General features: G+C 37.8%; 1 protein-coding gene across 2 annotated transcripts in view; it reads right to left on the bottom strand.

The window, feature by feature from the left end:
- LOC118808720 overlaps positions 1–21,923 on the bottom strand; it is a 51,878-nt gene that overhangs the window by 2,570 nt on the left and 27,385 nt on the right. The window contains exons 11-20 of one of the 2 annotated variants that reach the window (XM_036571605.1): positions 21,078–21,461; positions 20,416–20,463; positions 20,222–20,266; positions 19,094–19,117; positions 17,284–17,667; positions 13,859–13,882; positions 12,968–13,351; positions 10,407–10,451; positions 10,235–10,317; positions 7,616–8,200 (exon numbers count right to left, since the gene is read on the bottom strand). In XM_036571605.1, the coding sequence (XP_036427498.1) occupies positions 10,241–10,317; positions 10,407–10,451; positions 12,968–13,351; positions 13,859–13,882; positions 17,284–17,667; positions 19,094–19,117; positions 20,222–20,266; positions 20,416–20,463; positions 21,078–21,461 (1,415 nt within the window). In that variant the 3' untranslated portion in view covers positions 7,616–8,200; positions 10,235–10,240. Of the gene's footprint in view, positions 1–7,615; positions 8,201–10,234; positions 10,318–10,406; positions 10,452–12,967; positions 13,352–13,858; positions 13,883–17,283; positions 17,668–19,093; positions 19,118–20,221; positions 20,267–20,415; positions 20,464–21,077; positions 21,462–21,923 lie in introns of those variants that run through there. The other variant, XM_036571606.1, reaches the window with a different exon arrangement.

The raw sequence follows: 21,923 nt of genomic DNA, 5'->3' as shown, positions 1-21,923 counted from the left end.
TTCATAAGCAATCTAAGACCGCTTTATGCATTTTTTGTGTGCCGTTATTATCATACACATCAATATTTGGAGTTTGAAGGTAGACACTGTCCAACCCTTCACCCAGTTTGCAGTTGAAGTTTTAAACTATTATCTGACTGTATTTTATGTTTTGAATGAACGTGCTGATTTGACATTGCCAGTGTGACATCCTGAAGACTTTGTGGTGCTTGCTGCAGGTGTTCCAAAAACCAAGGTCTAAGTGTGTGTAAGTGTGTGTGTGTGTGTGCGTGTGTGTGTGTGTGTGTGTGTGTGTTTATACAGTTAGCCAAAAAAATGTTCTGTATATATAATTACCAGCACAATATGTCAACCAACAGGCAGACGGGCTGACAAACTCATAGACGTAGTAGTTTCCTGGGCAAGCTTTCACTCGAATAGGATTCGATTTAAAGTTACAGCAGTCTCCGGCCCAGTTACCGCAGATTTGGCGGGTGACCACTCCGTCCCGCAGCTGTGGATGAACACCATTGATCCAGAGGGGGGCGTCAGTACTACACATGCTAATATTAACACATGACTCTGGCATCCGGACGTCCTGTCCGTTATACATGAGCCTGTACCAGCCAGCCCACGAAACAGACTGATCACACTTCTTATTTACAGAGTCAGAGTAGTTGGTGGCTCTCCAAGGTTCGTCCAGCACAGTGTAGCTGTAGCACGGGTCAGCACTGCTGGAGACTGAAAAGGAAACAGTAAAGAAAACAGTCACACAAACAATACAGATGATCAGTGTATGAACTCAGTGGGCTTAAATAGATCCTGTTTAAGAGAGCCATTCTGTTTTTCTCCTGCTATACCAAGAACATGGCAGTAAAACACTAGATGGCGTGTGTGAGTGAGCCCTGAATGAATGGGCCTGAAAGCTGAACAGTTAAAATGTTTATAGTCTTTCATGCAAGAGTTTCCTTGAATTTTGAAAATTACAACAATGTATTGCAAAATTAATTGAAATGAATGGAATGAGTGCTGATTGGTTAACATCACTGCTACTGAGTGCTGATTGGTTAACATCACTGCTACTGAGTGCTGACTGGTTAACATCATTACTGAATTACTATGTAATTCATAGTAGTTATTGAATAATAAGTCCTAATATGAGTAACAGTGAGTCTTTAGAGCAGATCAGAGTATTGAGAGTAATGACAGTATTTGGCTCCACAGCAAGATATGCTGGGTGTTCTAAGGAGAATTAAAGTATTTATCATATGACTTAATACTGATAAACAAATAACCTGCTACTTTTCAGTACTTCAATAAAACACTTTAAATATCGCTACAGTAAAGTCTTCACAATGATCATAATCCATATTGTAAACAGATGTGATCCCATACTGTATTTACAGGCTCTGCTGTACTTTCTGTGAATGTTGAGGTTGAAGAGTAAAATAATAATTTAAAAAAGGTAAACAAAAAGAAAAATAAACACTTTTTAATCAGAAACAAAGTGTGAAAATTACCAGTGAGGGTCTTCACTTCTCCACCTGCAGAAGAAACAAAAAGAGAAAACTGTCATATGGGATGTCTGAAACCACTAATCTAAACCTCATTATAACCTTCTTAAAATGACTATTTAATCTAGTATAATTATTTTTTTCTCATTCTTTTCTTCTTCTCATGATAACCATAAGATTTGTGCAATAATATTATTTAATAACAATAATAATAATAATATTATTATTATTATTATTATAGTGTAATAATTTTGTATTCATTTATATTAGTGAGACATTCTCTTTGAGAGTGTTTCCTGGTACATTTGCATTTATATATCCTGAAAGTAGCCCAAACATTTTTGTTATCATGGTCTACACTTTTTAAAAAATATGGTTCTTAAAAGGTTCTTTAGTAACAAAACGGTTCTATATAAAGTCATGAATGCTCAAAGAATCATGCGCATGCTTAACTGGTTCTCTGCATGGTGAAATTGTTCTTCAGACTGATGGAGAGTGTGTTGTATATGGTTACAGCACCAAAAAGGGGGTTCTGCTATTGTTACAACATTGACATCTTAACAATAGCAGAACACTTTTTGGTGCTATATAGAACCCTTTTCAAAATTCTGACTCACCAGTGTTCTCTTATGTGGGCTTTGTTCTTAGGTAAGAACAGAATCTACACACATCATGAATCAGACTTTTTCTTAGGACTTTTCTCAAGAACACACTTGAGAACAAACTCAGGGAGATACTGGAGAATGAGGCCCCGTGTCTTTACTAAAGAACCATCAAAGTTTAGTAAAAGAAACTCATGTTTATTCTATTAGAATAGAAGCACTTACACATCAAGATAAAGATGCTGATTAAGAGCGACCCGCGCTGATGAGCTGGCATGGTTCCTGATCAGGAAATCTACGGAATTTCCTTCAGAAAAGTTCATGTATCAGGTTGCAGTGATGAGTTATTGATATGTTAATGTATTACTTTGTTGTGTAGCTCCATATCTGAATGATCTATTGAGCTGGAAACAAATACCAACTATCAAATCAGTTAACTAAACATAATGAATATATGTAAACATAAGGAACTATATATTACCCAAAGTGCAATCCCACCAAATTTGCAAAATATCTGCATAATGAAATAGTTCAGATGTAAACAGAGTCGTTCAGAGCGGTTTGGTTTCTAGATAAACTTACTGAGTCCGAACTGTTCACAGTGTTGGTGATAGGAACCAGACGTCCACCTCTAAAAGCTCCCTCACAGAAAGTTCCTACATGAAATGGTTATGAATTCACTGCCTGATGACTGAGACACTGTCTGATAGTTTTGAGTGTAGAACTGTATCTGTATGTGCCTTATGTCACTTTAGTGTTAATTTCAGGACCTTCTTATATTTATATATATTTTTATTATTCTATTTTTCTACTATTAGTGTTTATTTTTTTACGATTAAGTGTTGTGTTTTTTTGTGTCTATTTAAATTCACACATTTCCTGTTTACCATCTATTTAATGTTATCACTACACCATGGGGTCTGAGAGTAACGCAATTTCAATACTTTGTATGCCCTGTACATACTGTAGTATTGACAATAAAGCTGACTTGACTTGTTTTGAGAACTTAAACTCCATATATGGTGGAGGGATACATTCAGGGCGCTGTGAGGCAAAATAGTCCCAAAGAAAACTTATTATTTCAGATTTTCCACTGTTTTCCATCATCAACATTCCATATAAACTCAGAAGACTCGTGTAGGTTCACTGGTGGTTCTGGATAGTAAATAAAATGTCTATATTTGTGTTGTAGTCATGGCGACCCCTGGTTCCCATCACCACCACTGTAAAGACATCTGAACCATTTCACACCAAACCACTCTGAATCTCTCTGTTTACACCTCACACACTGAGTTATGTAGGAATTGAATGGTTATTGGGGGGAAAATCCCTGGGACTCCCCTTAAAATGATTCTAAAGAAAATTATTGTCGTGATAGTAACAGTAATAGTCCTGAAATATTTTAATATTTTTAATCCTGTGATTTGAAGTGTGTAAATCCTACTTAGAATTTGTTTACAAGTGACACTTTGAGCACCTGACAAATTTGACTGGCAAATCTTTTCACACCTGTTTAACTGAAGTTGATCCATTGTTCCAGGTAAAACATCACAATAGTAAAAATTAAATAAATAAATAAAATCAGAATTCTAATTAGCTAGAGAACACGTTTACAGGTCAGAAGTTTGGAATCACTGTTCAGATAAATAAATCCATTTTTTGCAGGTCAGTATATAAAATGATTATATTACACTGTAAAAAATAGTAACTTAAAAATTTACTTCATGTGGTAACAAGTTAATAGTTCTATTAAACTGAAATAAATACTTTAAATAAAATGGTGGTTCATTTAAATTATTTGAGTTCAATAAATAAAAATAGTTTCTTGTCTTGTTTCTTCAGTGATGCTGCTAAACTACAACTTTGTATGTATCAATTCATATTAAGTCCAGAATGATGAGCAGAACATCAAGAATAAAAATCTAATAACACTAATATCCAGAATCCATCATATTTCAAACATGGTGATCAAATCTCAGGCTTAACTTATCAAGAAATTACTACAGATCCATACTTACAGTGTATAATTCAACAATGAATAAATTCATGCTGTTGAAATATTGAATACAAACATCTTAAATCATTTACAATATTTTAATTTACTCATTATTGGTTATTATTAAATAACAACAATTAATAATATGACTAATTATTTCAAGTTTTTAAACTGTAGTGTAGAATAAAACTTGCTGTTATTAAATAAACACATCCTGCTACCCAAATAGGATTATTTTCAGCCCTGCACTGTAAGACTGTACATTCCTTGTTAATAAAAGAAGTAAAGTCGGTTAATCATTATTTGATGTAAGTCTGAAGCCGTACCAGTTTAGTAGGACAGAGCGAGTCTGAAGAAGTGAAGCGCTCGTCTCCGTGTGAAACGCTGTGGGGGGTTTGGTGGTGTTTTTATTCTCCTGCTGATCTTCACTCCTCCCAGAACCTTCATCACCTCTGAGCTGTCTGTGCTTCACCCTCCAATAGAACAGCTTGATGTAAATATCTTCTACAAACAGTTCCTGTCCTCTAAACTGCTCTCTCGTCTGGATTAGTTCCACAGGAAATACAGAACCCTTTGAAGTGATACAGGAACATTATGTACCTGCATCTCCTGTAGAGTCAGTCAGTTCTAGATCATTTTTCTCGATATAATGTATAATATATAATAGTAGATCATGCAGGCATAGTGTAGCGTCAGCGAAGAACAGGACAAATAAAACATTGCTTGTTCAGGCAAATGCCCTTTTATTTTAACAGGCACTTAAACAGGCAGCAACAGATGCCCAGTCCAATATTAACCCAAACAAAACACAGGGAAGGAGGTAAAGCAGCAGGACCCGACAGTTTAGGAGGGTAGACACTTTAGTTAACTTTAAAGCCCTCCTCAGACACAGTTTACTACAAGCAACACAAGTACACTAATAACAGCAACATCAGCAGCAACTGCAACAATGAGTGTCCTCCTTACCTGGGAGTGTGGCGCACTCTGAGAGTCACTTTTCATGGCCACACCCCCTAAATTTCTCATGTCTGATGCCACAATACAGTTAATTCAAAATGTTATTAAAATTTAAGTTAAATATTTAAAAAAATCTCATAAATATTCCAATTGAAGACTGAGTAGTGGAACCTCAAACATTCTGAAATTGCATTTTATGGCTACACTCTCAAAGAAGTTTTTTTCAAGGGTTCCTTATGAAAGACTGTGGTTGTGTATAGACCAATGAACACACAAAGAACCATTTGCATGCTTAACTGGTGCTTTGCATGGTGATAAACGGAGAATGTGTTGTTTGTGGGTCTATATAGCACCAGAAATGGTTCTTCTATCATTACAAGCTTCTTGACATTGTAACAACAGCAGAACCCTTTTTGGTGCCATATAGAACCCATTGTAACACATTCTCCATCAGCCTGAAGAACCATTTCACCATGCAGAGAACCATTTAAGCCTGCAGATAGTTCTTTGAGTGTTCATGCTTCTACATTGAACCATTGTCTTTACTATAGGACCCTTGAAGAACGTCGTGTGTGTGCTGTGAAAATGAGTTTAAAAAGCACCTTCACATTCATGAAAACACTGTTTATTATATTAATATAATTTGTATTTATTCTAATATTACTGTTTTTCTGAGCAAGTAAACGTTATGTGCAGCTCTAAGAAATACTTTTTGTGTAATGTTTTTCATTTTATCTTATGCCATTTTTAGTACTGGTCCATGAAATTTTCACACAATGCAAAGGGCAGCTGAGGCTTTAAAATAAGGCAATAAAACAGAAAGAAAACGTGGATACGTAGTTCTGTCTGGACAGTGACCAGTTATATTAGTGATATTAGGGATGTGCATTCTGATTCATTTTGATATTCAACCAAACAGACTTCGAAAATAATGAAAATAATAATTAGGCTTAACTTTTTAGGTGACAGCACTGGTGTTACACAATAATACAGCAACATGTTTTATTACTGAAAAATCAACGCATTGGATGCTGATTAGGACTCGTCTCCTTCTACACAAGGTCTTTTCTCCTCAGACAAAATGGAACTGTAAATTGTACCTGTAAATTAATTATCAATAGTAGATATTACTAGTAAACGTAGCTCAGCATAAACTGAGCGGAGCCTTCATTACATTCCCTCTCCTTTCCCTGAAACACTGCTTCGTCAGTGACTCCTCTAAGCACAACACGGAACACATTCAGATGCATCACATGCTTCATGCTTGAACATGCTTTGTACACATTTGTAAATGTTTGTGTACAGGTATATGAGCATTTACATACACAAAACCCCCAGACTGCACCTGCTCTGGTCTCAGAACAGCTCATCCATGAAAGAGGCCACTGGAAACAAGTTCAAGATACTTTCAGACAACAAACTTGTTGTCTAGCTTATTGACAGACCACAGATGTTGTTCAGAAATGCATCAGTTTGTCTAAGAATGAGTCCAGTGAGCTTAAGGTATATTTGCAGGACAAAAATGCTGAAAAAACTTAATCATATTTGTACACAGATTGTATAATCTCCATAGAAAAGCACTGACCAACAGAATGAAGCAGCTGCACATGATCCTAAGGTCTCCATGTCCAATGCCAAGTTTGGGCTAGAGCCCAGCATTGGGCTGTGGAGCAGTGGAACTGTGTTCTCGGGAGTGATGGAGCTCTACCTGTGGGATGTGTCTTTGTCTGTAGCAGAATCCTTTTATTTTGGTAACCATGTGGAAAATAACCGCTGTAAACAACTAAACCTGGTTGGGAGTGTAGGAGAGTGTGGGTTGGTGTGGAGTATTTCTTTCTATGTTTTATCTTTTTTATTTAGACAAATTGCTTGCAACAACAACACAATAATAATAATAATAATAATAATAATAATAATAATAATAATAATAATTTTCTGGAAATGGTGATGGTGTTTGAGTTGAAGCTTCATCTTTGTCACATAAAAGTACATAATAAGCACAGTTCAGTAAAAGTTGTGGCTGAAGTATAGCATCCTCTTTAATTTGGTCACAAAACTGATAATCTAGTAATAAAGAACAGAATTTTGAGGCTGTTTCACCTGATTTCCAATGGAAAGAGAGCTGAGACTGTCAGTGTTTCTCTTCTGCATGCATCACTTTGCATTGTCTGCGTTATAGGATTGTTGTGGGAAGATAAAGCTGGAGATTTTCATAAAAGGTTAGACGTGACTTACTGTAAATGTATCTCTCCTTTTGATTCTGTACTGAATAATATGTAGTTCTTATTTTGTGGCATGTAAATAACAACATACCCACACACACACACACCATGTCCTCTGTGGATGCCCCCACTCATGATTCCTCCTAACTAATAGTTGCAGGGACTAATTGTCAAATGTTCGTACATCAGGTTGGAAATGTGCATCAAATCTTTTATAAAATATGCACCTGAAGTCTAAAGCCATCTGTGTCACCTTGGGGCTCCCAACCAAGTTGTATGTTTTAACTTCTACATTCACAAAATGGTTCCCATTACAGATAAATATGCAAAGAGACAGTGCAGAAGTGCATATACAACTCAAATGTGATTTATTTGAAGATTAAGAAAATTATTTCATTGCAGAACAAAATGTGCAGATTCTGACAGAACACAAAAACCCATTACTGACCAAACAACATAAGAACAAGAATAAAAAATATATATTTACTGCGTTATTTAAAGGATAAATAGGGCCATCCGGCCTTAACCATTAGGATATGTTTATACTTTCTTAGCCGAATTCTCTGGTTATGGAGTTTATATATTTATATTTGTATATGTATTTTTAAGTTTTTGACTACACTAAAGTACAGTATTACAGCAGAAACGTGAGAATGCAATACTGTTATGCTATGCTAATACCAGTGTAACACACATAACAGAAAGGCATTTTAGCAGTAACACTCTATGGCATTGTATAAACTTTAACATAATTTCCAAGCACATGATTAACCTACATTTAAATCTGTTCAATACAATGATCAGAAAGAGCTCTAAGAGATTTAACAGATTTCAGGTTCCTGTTTGGCTTAATTCACATCATTCCATTTTCAGATTTTATTCAGATGTATTGTTGCTAGGGAGGCCTTTTCTAACCAGTTCTTCTTTAAGCTGTAATATAAAAACACAAACCAACAGGTTAGATCTTCATTAGGAATGTCAGTATCAACTAATTAAGTAATCTGTGTTTTAAAACAAGGCAGAACAATCATACTTAACTGAACAATAACAAACCTTCCAGACCCCAAAATATATTACTGTAAAACTATAATCTAATTTCATGAATAAAGGTGCTTCCTACACCCACACTAGCCTGTTTGTACTGATTCAGTCTTCTCTCCTTAGTATGCCTTGTATTGGGGCGTTTGGCAAGGGTGCCCTCTATCACCTTTGCTGTTTGCTTTGGCATTGGAACGCTTATCTGTTCTCCTTATGTCATCTTCACAAAGACCTAGCGCTCTTCATTGTAATGTAGTAATGATGCTGATGATCTTTTACTGTAGTTAAGTCATCGTTTGACTTCTGCCTCAACAGTTAAATCTGATCTTTTTTTCTGAGTATAGGCTAAATTTACAAAAAGGTTTTCCTCTTAATATTGAATCCTTACAAACCGCACAGTCCGCCTTTAATAACTAGCAAGAAAGTGGACTTCTAACAGTGGAATAATCTCCCTCTTCTTTAGTGGGCAGAGTCTAAAGTGTGAAGTATACCTTTCTGTGCAGTTTCATCTGTCAGTGTATATTTCATTATCCTGTGGATACCTTGAGTATCATTCAAATTATGAAAAAAATGAAATTACGAAAATTATCAATTTAAATTGATAATTCAGTAAAAATTTATTGAAACGTACAACCCCATTTCCAAAAAAGTTGGGACGCTTTGCAAAATGTAAATGAAAACAAAATGCAATGATGTGCAAATTGTTTAAATCCTATATTTTATTGAAAATAGTACAAAGACAACATATGAAATGTTGAAACTGAGAATTTTTATAGTTTTTTGAAAAATATTTGCCCATTTTGAATAAGATGCCAACAACATGTTCCAAAAAAGTTTGGATGGGGGCATGTTCACTGTGTTTCATCACCTCTTCTTTTAACAACACTCTGTAAGCATTTGGGAACTGTGGAGACACTGCTTTAGTTTTGAACATGAAATATTTTCCCATTATTGTTTGATTCAGGATTTCATCTGCTCAACAGTTCAGGGTCTTCTTTATCATATTTTTCATTTCATAATGCACAAAATGTTATCACTGGCGGCAGTTTCTGGATCCTGTTTACATATGGTATATATGGTTTCTTGTTCTTTACGTTTTAGAGTTTTAACTTGCATTTGTGGATGCGGTGATGAACTGTTTTCCGAAGTGATTTCCTCTACTGACTCATGTCTGTTTTTAATGCAGTGCTGTCTGAGGGCCCAAAGATCACAGCCAGCAAATACTGTTTTTTGGCCTTGTCCCTCACATACAGAGATTTCTCCAGATTCTCTGAATCTTTTAATGATATTATGTACCAAAGATGATGAAAAGCAGAAGTTCTTTGCTATTTAATGTTGAGAAACGTTATTCTTGAATTGTTGCTCTATTTGATGGTGCAGTCTTTCACAGAGTGGTGAACCCCTCCTCATCTTTACTTCTGAAAGACTCCGCCTCTCTGAGATGCTCTTTTATACCCAATCATGTTACTGACCTGTTGTCAATTAACAACCATGTGTTTGTTTTTTTTTAGCATTTCACAACTTTACCAGCCTTTTGTTGCCCCTGTCCAAACTTTTGTGGAATGTGTTGTTGGCATCAAATTCAAAATGGGCATATATTTTTCCAAAAAAAAAAAATTTCTCAGTTTCAACATTTGATATGTTGTCTTTGTACTATTTTTTAAATCAAATATAGGGTTTAAATGATTTGCACATCATTGCATTTCGTTTTTATTTACATTTTGCACAGTGTCCCAACGTTTTTTGGAAATGGGGTTGTACATTTCAATAACTTTTTGCTGAATTATCATTTTAAATTGAGAAAACTTGCCACTAATAAACTTGATAATATGAAAAGTAATTAGAATAGTTAACTATACTGGACATGAGCAGCCACAGTAGGTATTACTTCTTATTAATGGTGTCACTGTGATTACTGTCACTTACCTGTTTCTAAAAACCTTCACTGGTGGATGTCTGTCCAGGGTTATTTGCTGAAGAACGTCTCTTTCTTTGTTTAACAAGATGCTCTTTGGAAAGTACACAAAACATTAATACCATTGACTAAAAACAATGAAAAACAATGAAATTTGTAAATTGATAAGCTAAAGTAACATACTTGGCAGTGGTGGGATGTTGGTTGCTCCATGTGCTGTTGTAACATCTTTTAGACAAGACAAAACAAATAAATAATTCAAATATTGTCATTGAACTGCAGAGTCGTTTCCTCTGCATTAGAGGATTTGAAGATTATTTGCACATTATATTACCATACAGGTAGATGGCTTGACAAACTCATAGACATGTCACAGAAACTATGTACATTATCAACCTATGAAGTCAGTGAGCGTAGTCACTGGTGTTGCATAAGCCCAGCAAAGCCCCCCATCAGACCACAATAAAAAAAAGCCTCCAAAATAACAGAGTTGTATCAAAAAAGTGGACTGGCAGCAGTGTTCAGTGTCACAGAGCCAAACCATAAAGTAGTTTATGTAGTTTGTGAAATAGGTCTGACCATGGCTGGAGCAGAAAACTGGAGAAAAAAGTTAGCAGTTAGCAAGGCTAGGGTTAAGGTTACAATTTAAAAGTACCTGAGTACATTTTAGGGCAGTGTGTTTAACAGTTCCCAGCATTTTATACACAATGAACCAGGTTCATGAAGCCTCTCAGAGTAGGAGTGTTGATCAAGGCTCTGTTCCTGTTAGTAAGGTCATAGTAAACGAGAGAAATCCTAGATCATCACTTCGACTCTGAGAAGCTTCATTAATGCACACAAATGCATTGAGATCAGGCTATAGACTATTGCTGACAACAGTGCAGTCATCATCCTACCTAATCCAATGTTACAATACAATAATAAACCTTTTTTTGCACATCACTGAAGCCCACATAAGTATGATGAGACAGCTGGGACTTACACAACAACTCATTCAACAAAAGTGCAGAAAAACAATGCCAGCAAACTTTAAAACCTAAACCGGTGAGCAGTCCAAGCTAAGGCATACTGCCATGGCAGGCATGGAAATCTTTATCATGTTCTTATGATTTGATGCACAGAGGAAGACATTTAAAGCTATTTTAGTTAAAGAGGATTTTAAGCAGCAAGTTCTCTATCCAGTTTCAGGCATAAACAGCTGCTTACTGCATGTTACATATGAAACTGGTTCACAAGCCTGAACGTGCAGTTTATGGGCCGTGTGCATGGAAAACTGCAAAATGTGCTTCTCTTTCTCGTATATATGCATTTGCAGAACAGTCTTGTCTAAAGTGTGCAGAGATATCGGATATGTGGCTTACATATTCATTACATATTTACTGAAGTTTAGAAACTTGCCACGGCCAGTTATGTGTTGATTTTCTTTACGCTCTCAGAAATAAACATAGTAAACCGTCATTGGGGTGGAACCCTCAAGGGTCCATCTCAGTACCTTTAGTCAGGGAACATAACTGAACCATAATCCACTGAAATGATATGTTCTAAGCTGTACTGACTCCACACACCCCGTCTCGTCTCCAGGCTTTTTGTTTCATTGTTCTGTTTTTAAAACATTCGGTTATGAAAAGGTACAAATACAAACTTTTCACCTGGAAACTTATTTAAGATTCACAATCAGATGTGGTGGATGAGGACAAATTGTGCTCACGGTTGGTATTATTGTTTCAGCCCTGTAGAATGTTTTTGAGAAAATTCTATAAAACATTATAACATTATTGTTTAAAAAGCACATTGTCTAACATTTTGCATTTTAATGATTAAAGCATAAAGCGGGGCATGGACTACACAATTTCTAGCCTTACCTGAAACCAGATTTTACCATTATGCCAAACTTTAACAAAGGAAAGTGACTTATTTCCTCTCTCACACCACCAGATCATCCACACTCTGAATCGCTTCTGATGACCTGGTGGTGTGAGAGAGGAAATAAGTCACTTTCCTTTGTTAAAGTCAATCTTTAGCTTTCCTGATTGAGATTTCAAGTGATTAGAGGCCTTCTGATATTTCCAGACATGTCTGATGTTTAGTAATCACATTACAAGATCTGTAGTGTGAGATTGTGAGTGACATTACTGAATGAGTGATTCAGGCAACAGCCAATCGGTGAGCTAGGAAAGAAATAAAAGGCAAAGTATATGTACACCACATGTGGATGGGATCACAAAGATGAGTTCTGGTTGCTGAACACAGGCAAATAAGAGCCTGTATAACATTTATAATGTACAGATTCACATGTTAATTTACTGTGTTTAGAGTTTTACATCACCTGCAATTTGTAGTAAGTTATTTCTTGAGCTCTTGCTGTAGAAAAGAATGTTTCTTTCTCAGCCACATGTTCATCCACAGGATGCGCAATGTTTCTTGTGTGTGCCTAAAATCACAAACTGACCTAGTCCAGTTGGGCTTTCACTGTATAATGTGATAATGAGGTAGATATGGGGTTTTGAGAGCTTGTTTGTAGCTGAAACTTTTGTGTGATTCTGTCTCTTTGCCTTACCATCTAATGTGATTGCCCTCATAAAAACAAGATACAAGACATACAAGATATTCTGAAAAAGACTGTGTGATGCTCTTTGGCTTAGAAATCTGTTAGGATTGTAAAAGTCATATAGTGTACATCCAGTTTACGAATGTGTAGTTAGTTGCAAAAAACATATGGTATATGTATGATCTCCAATATTTACCTGCACAATATGCCAACCAACAGTCAGACGGTTTGACGAACTTATAGACGTAGTAGTTTCCTGGGCAAGCTTTGACTTGAATAGGGTTGGATCTGAAGTTACAGCAGTTGCTGTTCCAGTTACCGCAGATTTGGCGAGTGACCACTCCGTCCTGCAGCTCCGGGTGAGTGCCATTGATCCAGAGGGGGGTGTGAGTGCCACACATGAAAACATCAACACATGACTCTGGCATCCGGACGTCCTGTCCATTATACATGAGCCTGTACCAGCCAACCCACGTAACAGACTGATCACACTTCGCATTTACAGTGTTGGAGTAGTTGGTGGCTCTCCAAGGTTCGTCCAGCACAGTGTAGCTGTAGCACGGGTCAGCACTGCTGGAGACTGAAAACAATTTTAAAAGAGTCACAGAAACAACAGAGATGATCAACTTACTCATTCAGTGTGCTTCGTCATATCCACTGGTGGAGTGAATATCCTGCAGTGGGCTAACTTTCAGTAGACCTTAAATGTATCCTCAAATAACAGTGAGATTTACCAAAAAATGAGTAACTGGTAGCAGAGTGCAGCATCACTCAGCCAAACAGTTAAACTAGTGTCTAAGTTCTGCCTACTACTGTTAAACTGCAGTCATGCAAAGAAATTTCAGTTCATGTTGCCTTGTGAAATAGGTGTGAATACAGCTGGACTGAAAGACTGGTGAAATTAGTCCTGAAAAAAAATTGAACTGAAATTAAGCGTGAATTAAAACAAAAAAACCTGTGTCAGTGGGAGTTTAGGAATGAAAAATATGAAAAAGCAAAAACTCTACAACACCTCATGATCTGCATCTAAGTGTAGGAGCACAAATATTAAGTATTTTGCTAATCAGAATCAAAACATAAAAATTACCAGTCTGGGTCGTTACTTCTGTATCTGCAGAAGAAACAGAGGAAAACAATAAACACAATGCCTAAGAAAAAAAAATGCAACGTGTTTTTCTTACATTATGTTTTCATTTTTAAATAGATTTCTAATCTACTGATGTTGAAAAATACAGTCAATAAATCTGTTATTAAGATTTAAACACATGTTAACACCATTTCCTAAAAACTGTCATGAAAATAAGTGTAAAAGAATTAGGATAAAAAAGGAAGCGGTAATATGTGGGGTCCAAGCACCGTTCGGCTTAGTGAGGTCTAATGGGCCAGACTGGTGTCTTTTCACAGACAGGATATAAATGATAGAGGGTTAGATTTCATTGGAAGTCCTTCATATGTCACGATTAATGAACAAGGGCCTTCAGTGGATATTTTAAAAATTTTGTACATATTGGTGTTTTGACCTTATATCATCATCATCATCATCATCATCATCCTCATCATCCTCATCATCATTAACCACTTAGTCCAGGTAGGGTCGCGGTAGCAGTTGGGAGAGCAGAGAATCCCAGACGACCCTGTCCCCCATAACTTAATCCAGCTCATTCCGGGGGACCCCAGGCTGCTCCCAGTCCAATTTGGAGATACCCCGGGGTCTCGTCCCAGTAGGCCGTGCTTGGCAAAACCCCACTGGGAGGTGTCCAGTGGGCATCCTGATAAGATGCCTGAACCACCTCAGCTGGCTACTCTCAATGCGGAGGGGTAGCGGCTCTACTCCGCGCTCCTCACCCTATCAAGTAGAAGGTAGCCCGCCACCCTGCAAAGAAGGCTCATTTCCACCGCTTGTATTCACGGTCTCATTCTTTCAGGCAGTTCATGACCATAGGTGTAGATCGACCAGTGAACAGACAGCTTTGTCTTGTTGCTTTGCTCCCTCTTCACCACTACAGTCAGGTTCAGTGACCGCATTCCTGCTGCCGCCTGTCCCAGCCTGCGGCCAATCTCACGATCCCTCTTCCCATTACTTGTAAACAAGACCCCGAGATACTTAAACTCCTCCACCTGGGGCAGGTCCTTTCCCCTTTCCTGGAGTGGGCATGCCATCTGGGCTAGGACCATGGACTCAGACTTGGAGGTGCTGATCCGCATGCCAACTGCTTCACACTCAGCTGCAAGCTGCTCCAGTGAGCGCTGGAGGCATCCAAGTGATCCAGCCAAAAGGGCAACATCATCTGCCAAAAGCTGAGATGCCACACTCCGGTCTCCACACATAATGTTGACTGGGTTGGCAAACTCCCATGCCCCCTCAACAATCTTCGAGATGGTGAAAAGCTGGTCCATTGACTGAAAGTCTTCTTCCATGGCCTCGCCGAACTCCTCTCACGCCCTGGATTTTGCTTCCGCCACCGTTGCCGCTGCCGACTTTTTGCCTGTCAGTACCAACTTGCGGAGTCGGGAGTCCTCTGGGCCATCCAGTCCCTAAAGGCCTCTTTCTTCAGCTTCACAGTCTCCCTCTCCACCGGTGTCCACCAGGGGTTACTGGGTTACCTCCCTGACAGGCACCAACAAGCTTTTGGCCACAGCTGTGCCTGGCACCTTCCACAATGGAGGTTTTGAACAGGGTCCATTCCATCCATCTTCCCTACCTCCTCTGGAACATGAGAAAAGCTCTCACGGATGTGGGAGTTAAAATCATTCTGAACAGGGGCCTCTGACAGTCGTTCCCAGCACACCCTCACTATTCACTTGGGCCTACCGGGTCTGACCATCAGTCTTCACTGCCATCTGATCCAACTCACCACCAGATAGTGATCAGTTGACAGCTCAGCACCTTTCTTCACCTGAGTGTCCAGTCCCAAGTCAGATGAAACGACAACAAAGTCCATCATTCACCTTTGACCCAAGGAGCTCTGGTACCATGTACACTTATTAACATCCTTGTGTTCGAACTTGGTGTTTGTTATGGATAATTCATGTTTAGCACAGAAGTCCAATAACAACTCACCACTCGAGTTTAGATTGGGCAGGTCGTTCTTCCAAATCACACCTCTCCAGGTCTCCCAGTCATTGACAACATAAGCATTGAAGTCTCCCAGCAAGACTGTTGAGTCTGTAGGCGGGGCTCTTTCCAAAACCCTGCCCACTTGCTCCAAGAAGGCTGAATACTCTGAACTGTTGTGTGTGCTTAAGTTTTCCTCGCTGAAATTTTAATTCACATTGAGGCGATCTTGTCCACCGGGACAAACTCCAACTGCATGGCAGCCGGCTGGGGACTCGTGAGTATCCCCACACCCGTCCGGCGCCTCTCACCTTGTGCAACTCATGAGTGGGCGAGGGACCAACCCCATCAAAGGGTTTGGTTCCAGAGCCGACACTGTGGGTGGAGGTGAGCCCCACATCTAGTTGGTACCTCTTAACCTCCCGCATGTAGACCCTGCCAGTTTCCGCTGCAGGGGTCTATGCTGTAGGGGTTTATTTGGGCTGAGCCTGGCCGGGTTACATGGGCTGCCCGATCCAGGAAGCGCTTTTGACCTTATATCAAGCTGCAAATTTTGAACAAAAAGGTAAAAATGCCAAACAGGTAGTCCAGTTTCTGACATCACTTACTATTGCAAACATGTTTGAACCACAAAAGTTCTGAAATGTATTCGTTGGAAATAGAAAATAATGGAAATTGGATATTTAATGATTTTTCATCTCATTGTTTGCTATAGTGCCCACTTAAGCCAATCTGGGTTAAGTGTTACATTTCCTCATTCTGAATCTCAGTTTATGTACTAGTGGTTTCATTTGTGAGAAGATGAGACTGTTTTTAGTTTTTGTAATTTAATTTAGAATTGCCACAGTGATTAATGTTTAACACACACAGGCCTTAAGTCATTCAAAAGAGCATTGAGATTATTAGAGTAGTAGCTACAATTTTTTTTTTATTTACAAAAAACAAAAATCTTTACTAATCAGTAGTTATTAATATCTGTTACTAAATGCTTAAATTACATTTTTTTTTTTTTTAGAAAATTAGCTCTATTTAGAAATTCTTTATTATTGAAATGGCAAAACCATAGCTAAAGTAGAACTTACTAGTTCTTAATAACTAATCTTACTCTTGATGAGCCCTTATAAAAAATATGAAGTTATTTTTTTTTTTCGTACATTTTTTGTGTGCGTTTAAGAGCACAAACATGTCTGGTACAGTTTATAGCTTTGTTTTTATCATGAGATGATGCTGTAACACTGAAACCTGTTAGATGTGTGATAATTTCTCTTTGACTTACTGTTCACTGAGCATCATCACAACAAAGATACAAAACATTCTGTGAAAAAGTGATGTTAAGTGTGTGATTCTCTCAGTTTTAGAATCTGTTGGGCTTGTAAAAGTCATACAGTGTACACTCAGCTTAAAAATGTTTAGACAGTTGCAAAAAGTTCATTATGTACATTATCTTAAATAATTACCTGCACAATATGCCAACCAACAGTCAGACGGGCTGACAAACTCATAGACGTAGTAGTTTCCTGGGCAAGCTTTCACTCGAATAGGATTGGATTTGAAGTTACAGCAGTTGCCATTCCAGTTACCGCAGATCTGGCGGGTGACCACTCCGTCCTGCAACTGTGGATGAGCACCATTGATCCAGAGGGGGGCGTGAGTGCCACACATGTAAATATCAACACATGACTCTGGCATCCGGACGTCCTGTCCATTATACATGAGCCTGTACCAGCCAACCCACGAAACAGACTGATCACACTTCGCATTCACAGTGTTGGAGTAGTTGGTGGCTCTCCAAGGTTCGTCCAGCACAGTGTAGTTAAGGCACGGGTCAGCACTGCTGGAAACTGAGATAAAAATCATTTTAAAAAGCGTCACAGAAACAACAGAGATGATCGACTTACTAATTCAGTGTGCTTAGTCATATCCACTGGTGGAGTGACTCCCTTACCCATGATAAAATCGCAGAAACTCACTGCCTCAAGTGGCTTATTGTTTTTATAAAATGACAGCCAACATAAAATATATTAAATACACGATGTTTTAGATACTTATTTGTTATTAATGTTAATCAACATAAACAAGTATTCTGCCAAGAAATGTAGTTCCTTTAGAGTGCGGTATCATTTTTAAGCAATCATTGACCGCTGAATGAGGGGAAGAATGTTCGGTCGCCAATCACTGTAAACTGCAGACATTTCATGATTTTGAACATTTTTCGTATAACAGTGAACATCTGTAACACAGCACTGTTTAATGCAAATACTTTCAGTTTATAAGTACTTTTTGGTCACCAAATTACCACCACGAGTCTTCTGCCAGTCTGACGACGCCACTTTTCTTACACTGGGGCTGAATCTCAAACGGCTCCCTGCTCCCTACACAGTGCACTATGTAGGAATTTAAATACTCCTGCACCCCAGCAATGCAAAATATCATTACACATTGGCCATTTAGGATTCATCCACATTCATACTTGACAGGCAGTCACTATTTGACAGCAGAAGCTAGAATTTCTAAACTTCACATTACACAGCACGCTATTTAGCAAGGGAGTACGGAGCTGTTTGGGATTCAGCCTGGGTTTGATGCTACTTCTGACTGAAACAAGGACATCTGAAGCACGTAAGACATTCAGGTGACATTCTTTAGACTTTTATATTGCCGTTTTTCAGTGAATCTTATCGTGAGTATTTTAATTCAAGCTTGTGATATTAATGTTGGAGTTGTTTAGCGTGTTTGCTATCTTTTAGCCTGTTGGTTAGCTGACCAGCCTAGTTCTAAATAAGAAAATAAGGTTTCGGCCCCTCAGGTTCTTACTTCATCAGTACACTCGGTGCTCCGTGTGATCGACATTAGTAAAAGTTTAATCTGTTAACAGCAGAAGGGATTTTTGTGCCGTGGCGCAGTGATACAGAGTTCAGTTGCTGTGAGGCGTCAGAGCTGTGGTATGTTGTGGATTTTACAAAGGCTAAATATATCCTTAGAAATAACAGTGAGTAACTGGCAGCAGAGTGCAGCATCACTTAGCCAATTGATTTAACTAGTATCTAAGTTCTGTCTATTACTGTTAATCTGCAGTCACACTAGAACAGTTCATTTCACACTGAAACACTGCCTTGTGAAATAGGTGTGAGGACAGCTGGACTACAAGTCTGGCAAAATCATTCTTGAAAAAAAAAATCTAACTGCAGTCAATGTGAATGGGGGAAAAACCTGCGCTAATAGCAGTTCAGGAATGATAATGTGAACAAAGCAAAGTATCAAAATTACCGGTCTGGGTCGTTACTTCTGTACCTGCAGAATAAACAGAGAAAACAGTAAATATTATAATATATTGCATTTGTTACATTATATATAGCTTTACATGAAAAGAATAATTATTTTTGTGTAAGTGTATTTAGAATTAAAAGCATATAGTTTGTAAAAGCAGTGATAATGACTTGGTAAAAACTGAAGATGATTATGAGTTATGATTTGATAGGCCAAACCGGGCATTAAACTTTCCCAAAACAGCAAATTATTGCCTTCACCCTTTATATTAGATAATCTCTAGTCATAATTAAGATGCAGCCCGCAAACATTCAGCTTAATCACATATACAGATGATAAACAGCCGCTTAGCTTTAATAGCACCTTCTGTTGATATACATGTGCTAAAATTGACAAAATTTATCTTTTGAGACCCAATCAAGTTTCATTAGAATCAGACGAAGCTTTTACAAGTTACAGCTGCTTTAGTCATCAGTGCTGTGATCAAGATGGATTGATCAGTCTGTGGCTGTCTTGTTTAGAAATGTCAGTACTGTTTGGATAGCTATTGAGGTTCAAGATTTTGCAAATAAGTTGACACCATAACCATTTTTCATGAGGTTTGGGTGATAAATAAATAAATAGCACAAGTTTGCAAAAGTAGATGTTACAAAAATTCAAAATATCTCTATTTTTAGAGGTAAAAGGTGGGGCATTTTTGGGTTTTTGATGAGTTTTGGTTTAGTATGAGCCAATAAATCAGCGGCACCCAGAATTATGTCTGTATGCCTCATTGTGTAATGGATGAAGGCCAAAACATAAAACAATTGTAGCGCCTCCTTCAGGCCAGTCAGGTTGATCTTGTGTGCCTGAGTGGCAGGAAGGACTATCTATTCACCAGGTTCTATGTCTGAGCACTTTATAGTTTGGTCTGCACAAATAGTTTTAGCTGAGAAAAATAATTTGTGAATCTGAGCAAAAGAAAAGGGACCTTCGGTGCTTGGACCCCTAAGACATGATTTAAAAATGATCATTGAAAAGGACATTGTGTATCCTGCCTAATTTGATATAATATTTGCTAAAAGCTCTGCCATTAAACTAAATAAAAAATAGAGTAAAAACTAGGACATCAAAAACAGAAGAATATACTTGTCAGCGATTGGTAGGTAGATGTTGGTGTTACCACTCCATCATCTTTTAGGCAAAACAAAAACAAAATAAAGACAATTAAAAAATTGTTGAAAAAAATGCCTTGATATTCTTTTGCAATTTAAAATAGCTAAAAACTGAAAGATAATTTAAAAATAGGTTAAGAATTAAAATATAAAAACAGAATAACATACTTGTCAAGGATTGGTAGGTAGGTGTTGGTGTTGCTGCTACTGCAACATCTTTTAGGCAACACAATAAAAACAAAAAAATTAAAACATTGTTGCAAAAGCATTTTGTCTGTGTTCCTGCATTTTTGATAAAACATTAAAGTTGGGTCTACACTGGATGATTTTTAGCCTGATTTTAGTCTTCTGATATTTCCAAATAAAAAGATAAAAGATAAGATAAAAGGCAAAGTGTATTTACACAGCATGTGCAGCGGGTCATGGACTGAGTTCTGGTTGCTGAACTCGGGCAAATAAGAGCCTTTGTTGTACTTATAACATATGAACCCAGACATTAAGTCACTGTTTATAATTCAATGTCTTGTATAGTTTGTAGTAACATATTTCTACAGCTTTAGCTGTTCAATAAAATGCTGGTTTTCTACCACATGTCTTAGCTTTGTTTGTGTGACATGATATTGGGTAGATTTGGGATTTTTAGAGCATTTTTATTGTCCACACTTGTTATGAGTAAGATTCCCTCACATTGCCTTGTAAACTAGTGTGATCACCCTCACAACAGAAGTACAGGACATTCTATAAAAAAATGATGTTAAGTATTTGATTGTACATATACAGTTTATACAGTCGAAAAAAAATACACCACACATATTCTCTTAAATAATTACCTGCACAGTATGCCAAGGAACAGTCAGACGGTTTGACGAACTCATAGACGTAGTAATTTCCTGGGCAAGCTTTCACTCGAATAGGCTTGGATTTGAAGTTACAGCAGTTGCTGCCCCAGTTACCGCAGATCTGGCGGGTGACCACTCCGTCCTGCAGCTGTGGATGAGCACCGTTGATCCAGAGGGGGGCGTGAGTGCCACACATGTTAATATTAACACATGACTCTGGCATCCGGACGCTGTATCCTTTATACATGAGCCTGTACCAGCCAACCCACGAAACAGACTGATCACACTTCACATTCGCAGTGTTGGAGAAGTTGGTGGCTCTCCAAGGTTCATCCAGCACAGTGTAGCTGTAGCACGGGTCAGCACTGCTGGAGACTGTCATGGAAACAGTTTTAAAAGTGTCACAGTAACAACAGAGGTGATTATCCAATTAAGTCATTGTGCCTAGTCGTATTCACTGGTAGAGTATATGTCCTGAAATGAGCTCTCTCTCTTTAGACTTCAACAAATAGATCCTCAGAAATAACTTTAAATTTGCCAAAAAATTAAAAAACTTAGCCAAACAATTAAACTAGTGTCTAATTCTGCCTATCACCGTTAAACCATAGTCACACTAGAACAGTTCATTTCACACTGAAACATTACCTTATGAATTAGGTGTGAGTACAGCTGGATTAAAATACTCGCAAAATCATTCCTGAAACTGAATTTAAGTCAAGGTTGAATTAAAAACTGCCAATGGCGGTGCAGGAATGAAAAATGTAAAAATCCAAAAGTTCTATAAAACCTCATGATGTACATCTGAGCTTAGGAGCAAGAATATGAAGAAGCATTTGT

The sequence above is a fragment of the Colossoma macropomum genome, unplaced genomic scaffold (assembly GCF_904425465.1).
Source record: "Colossoma macropomum unplaced genomic scaffold, Colossoma_macropomum, whole genome shotgun sequence".
NCBI lineage: Eukaryota > Metazoa > Chordata > Actinopteri > Characiformes > Serrasalmidae > Colossoma > Colossoma macropomum.
This window is presented reverse-complemented; position numbering and strand designations above follow the sequence as displayed.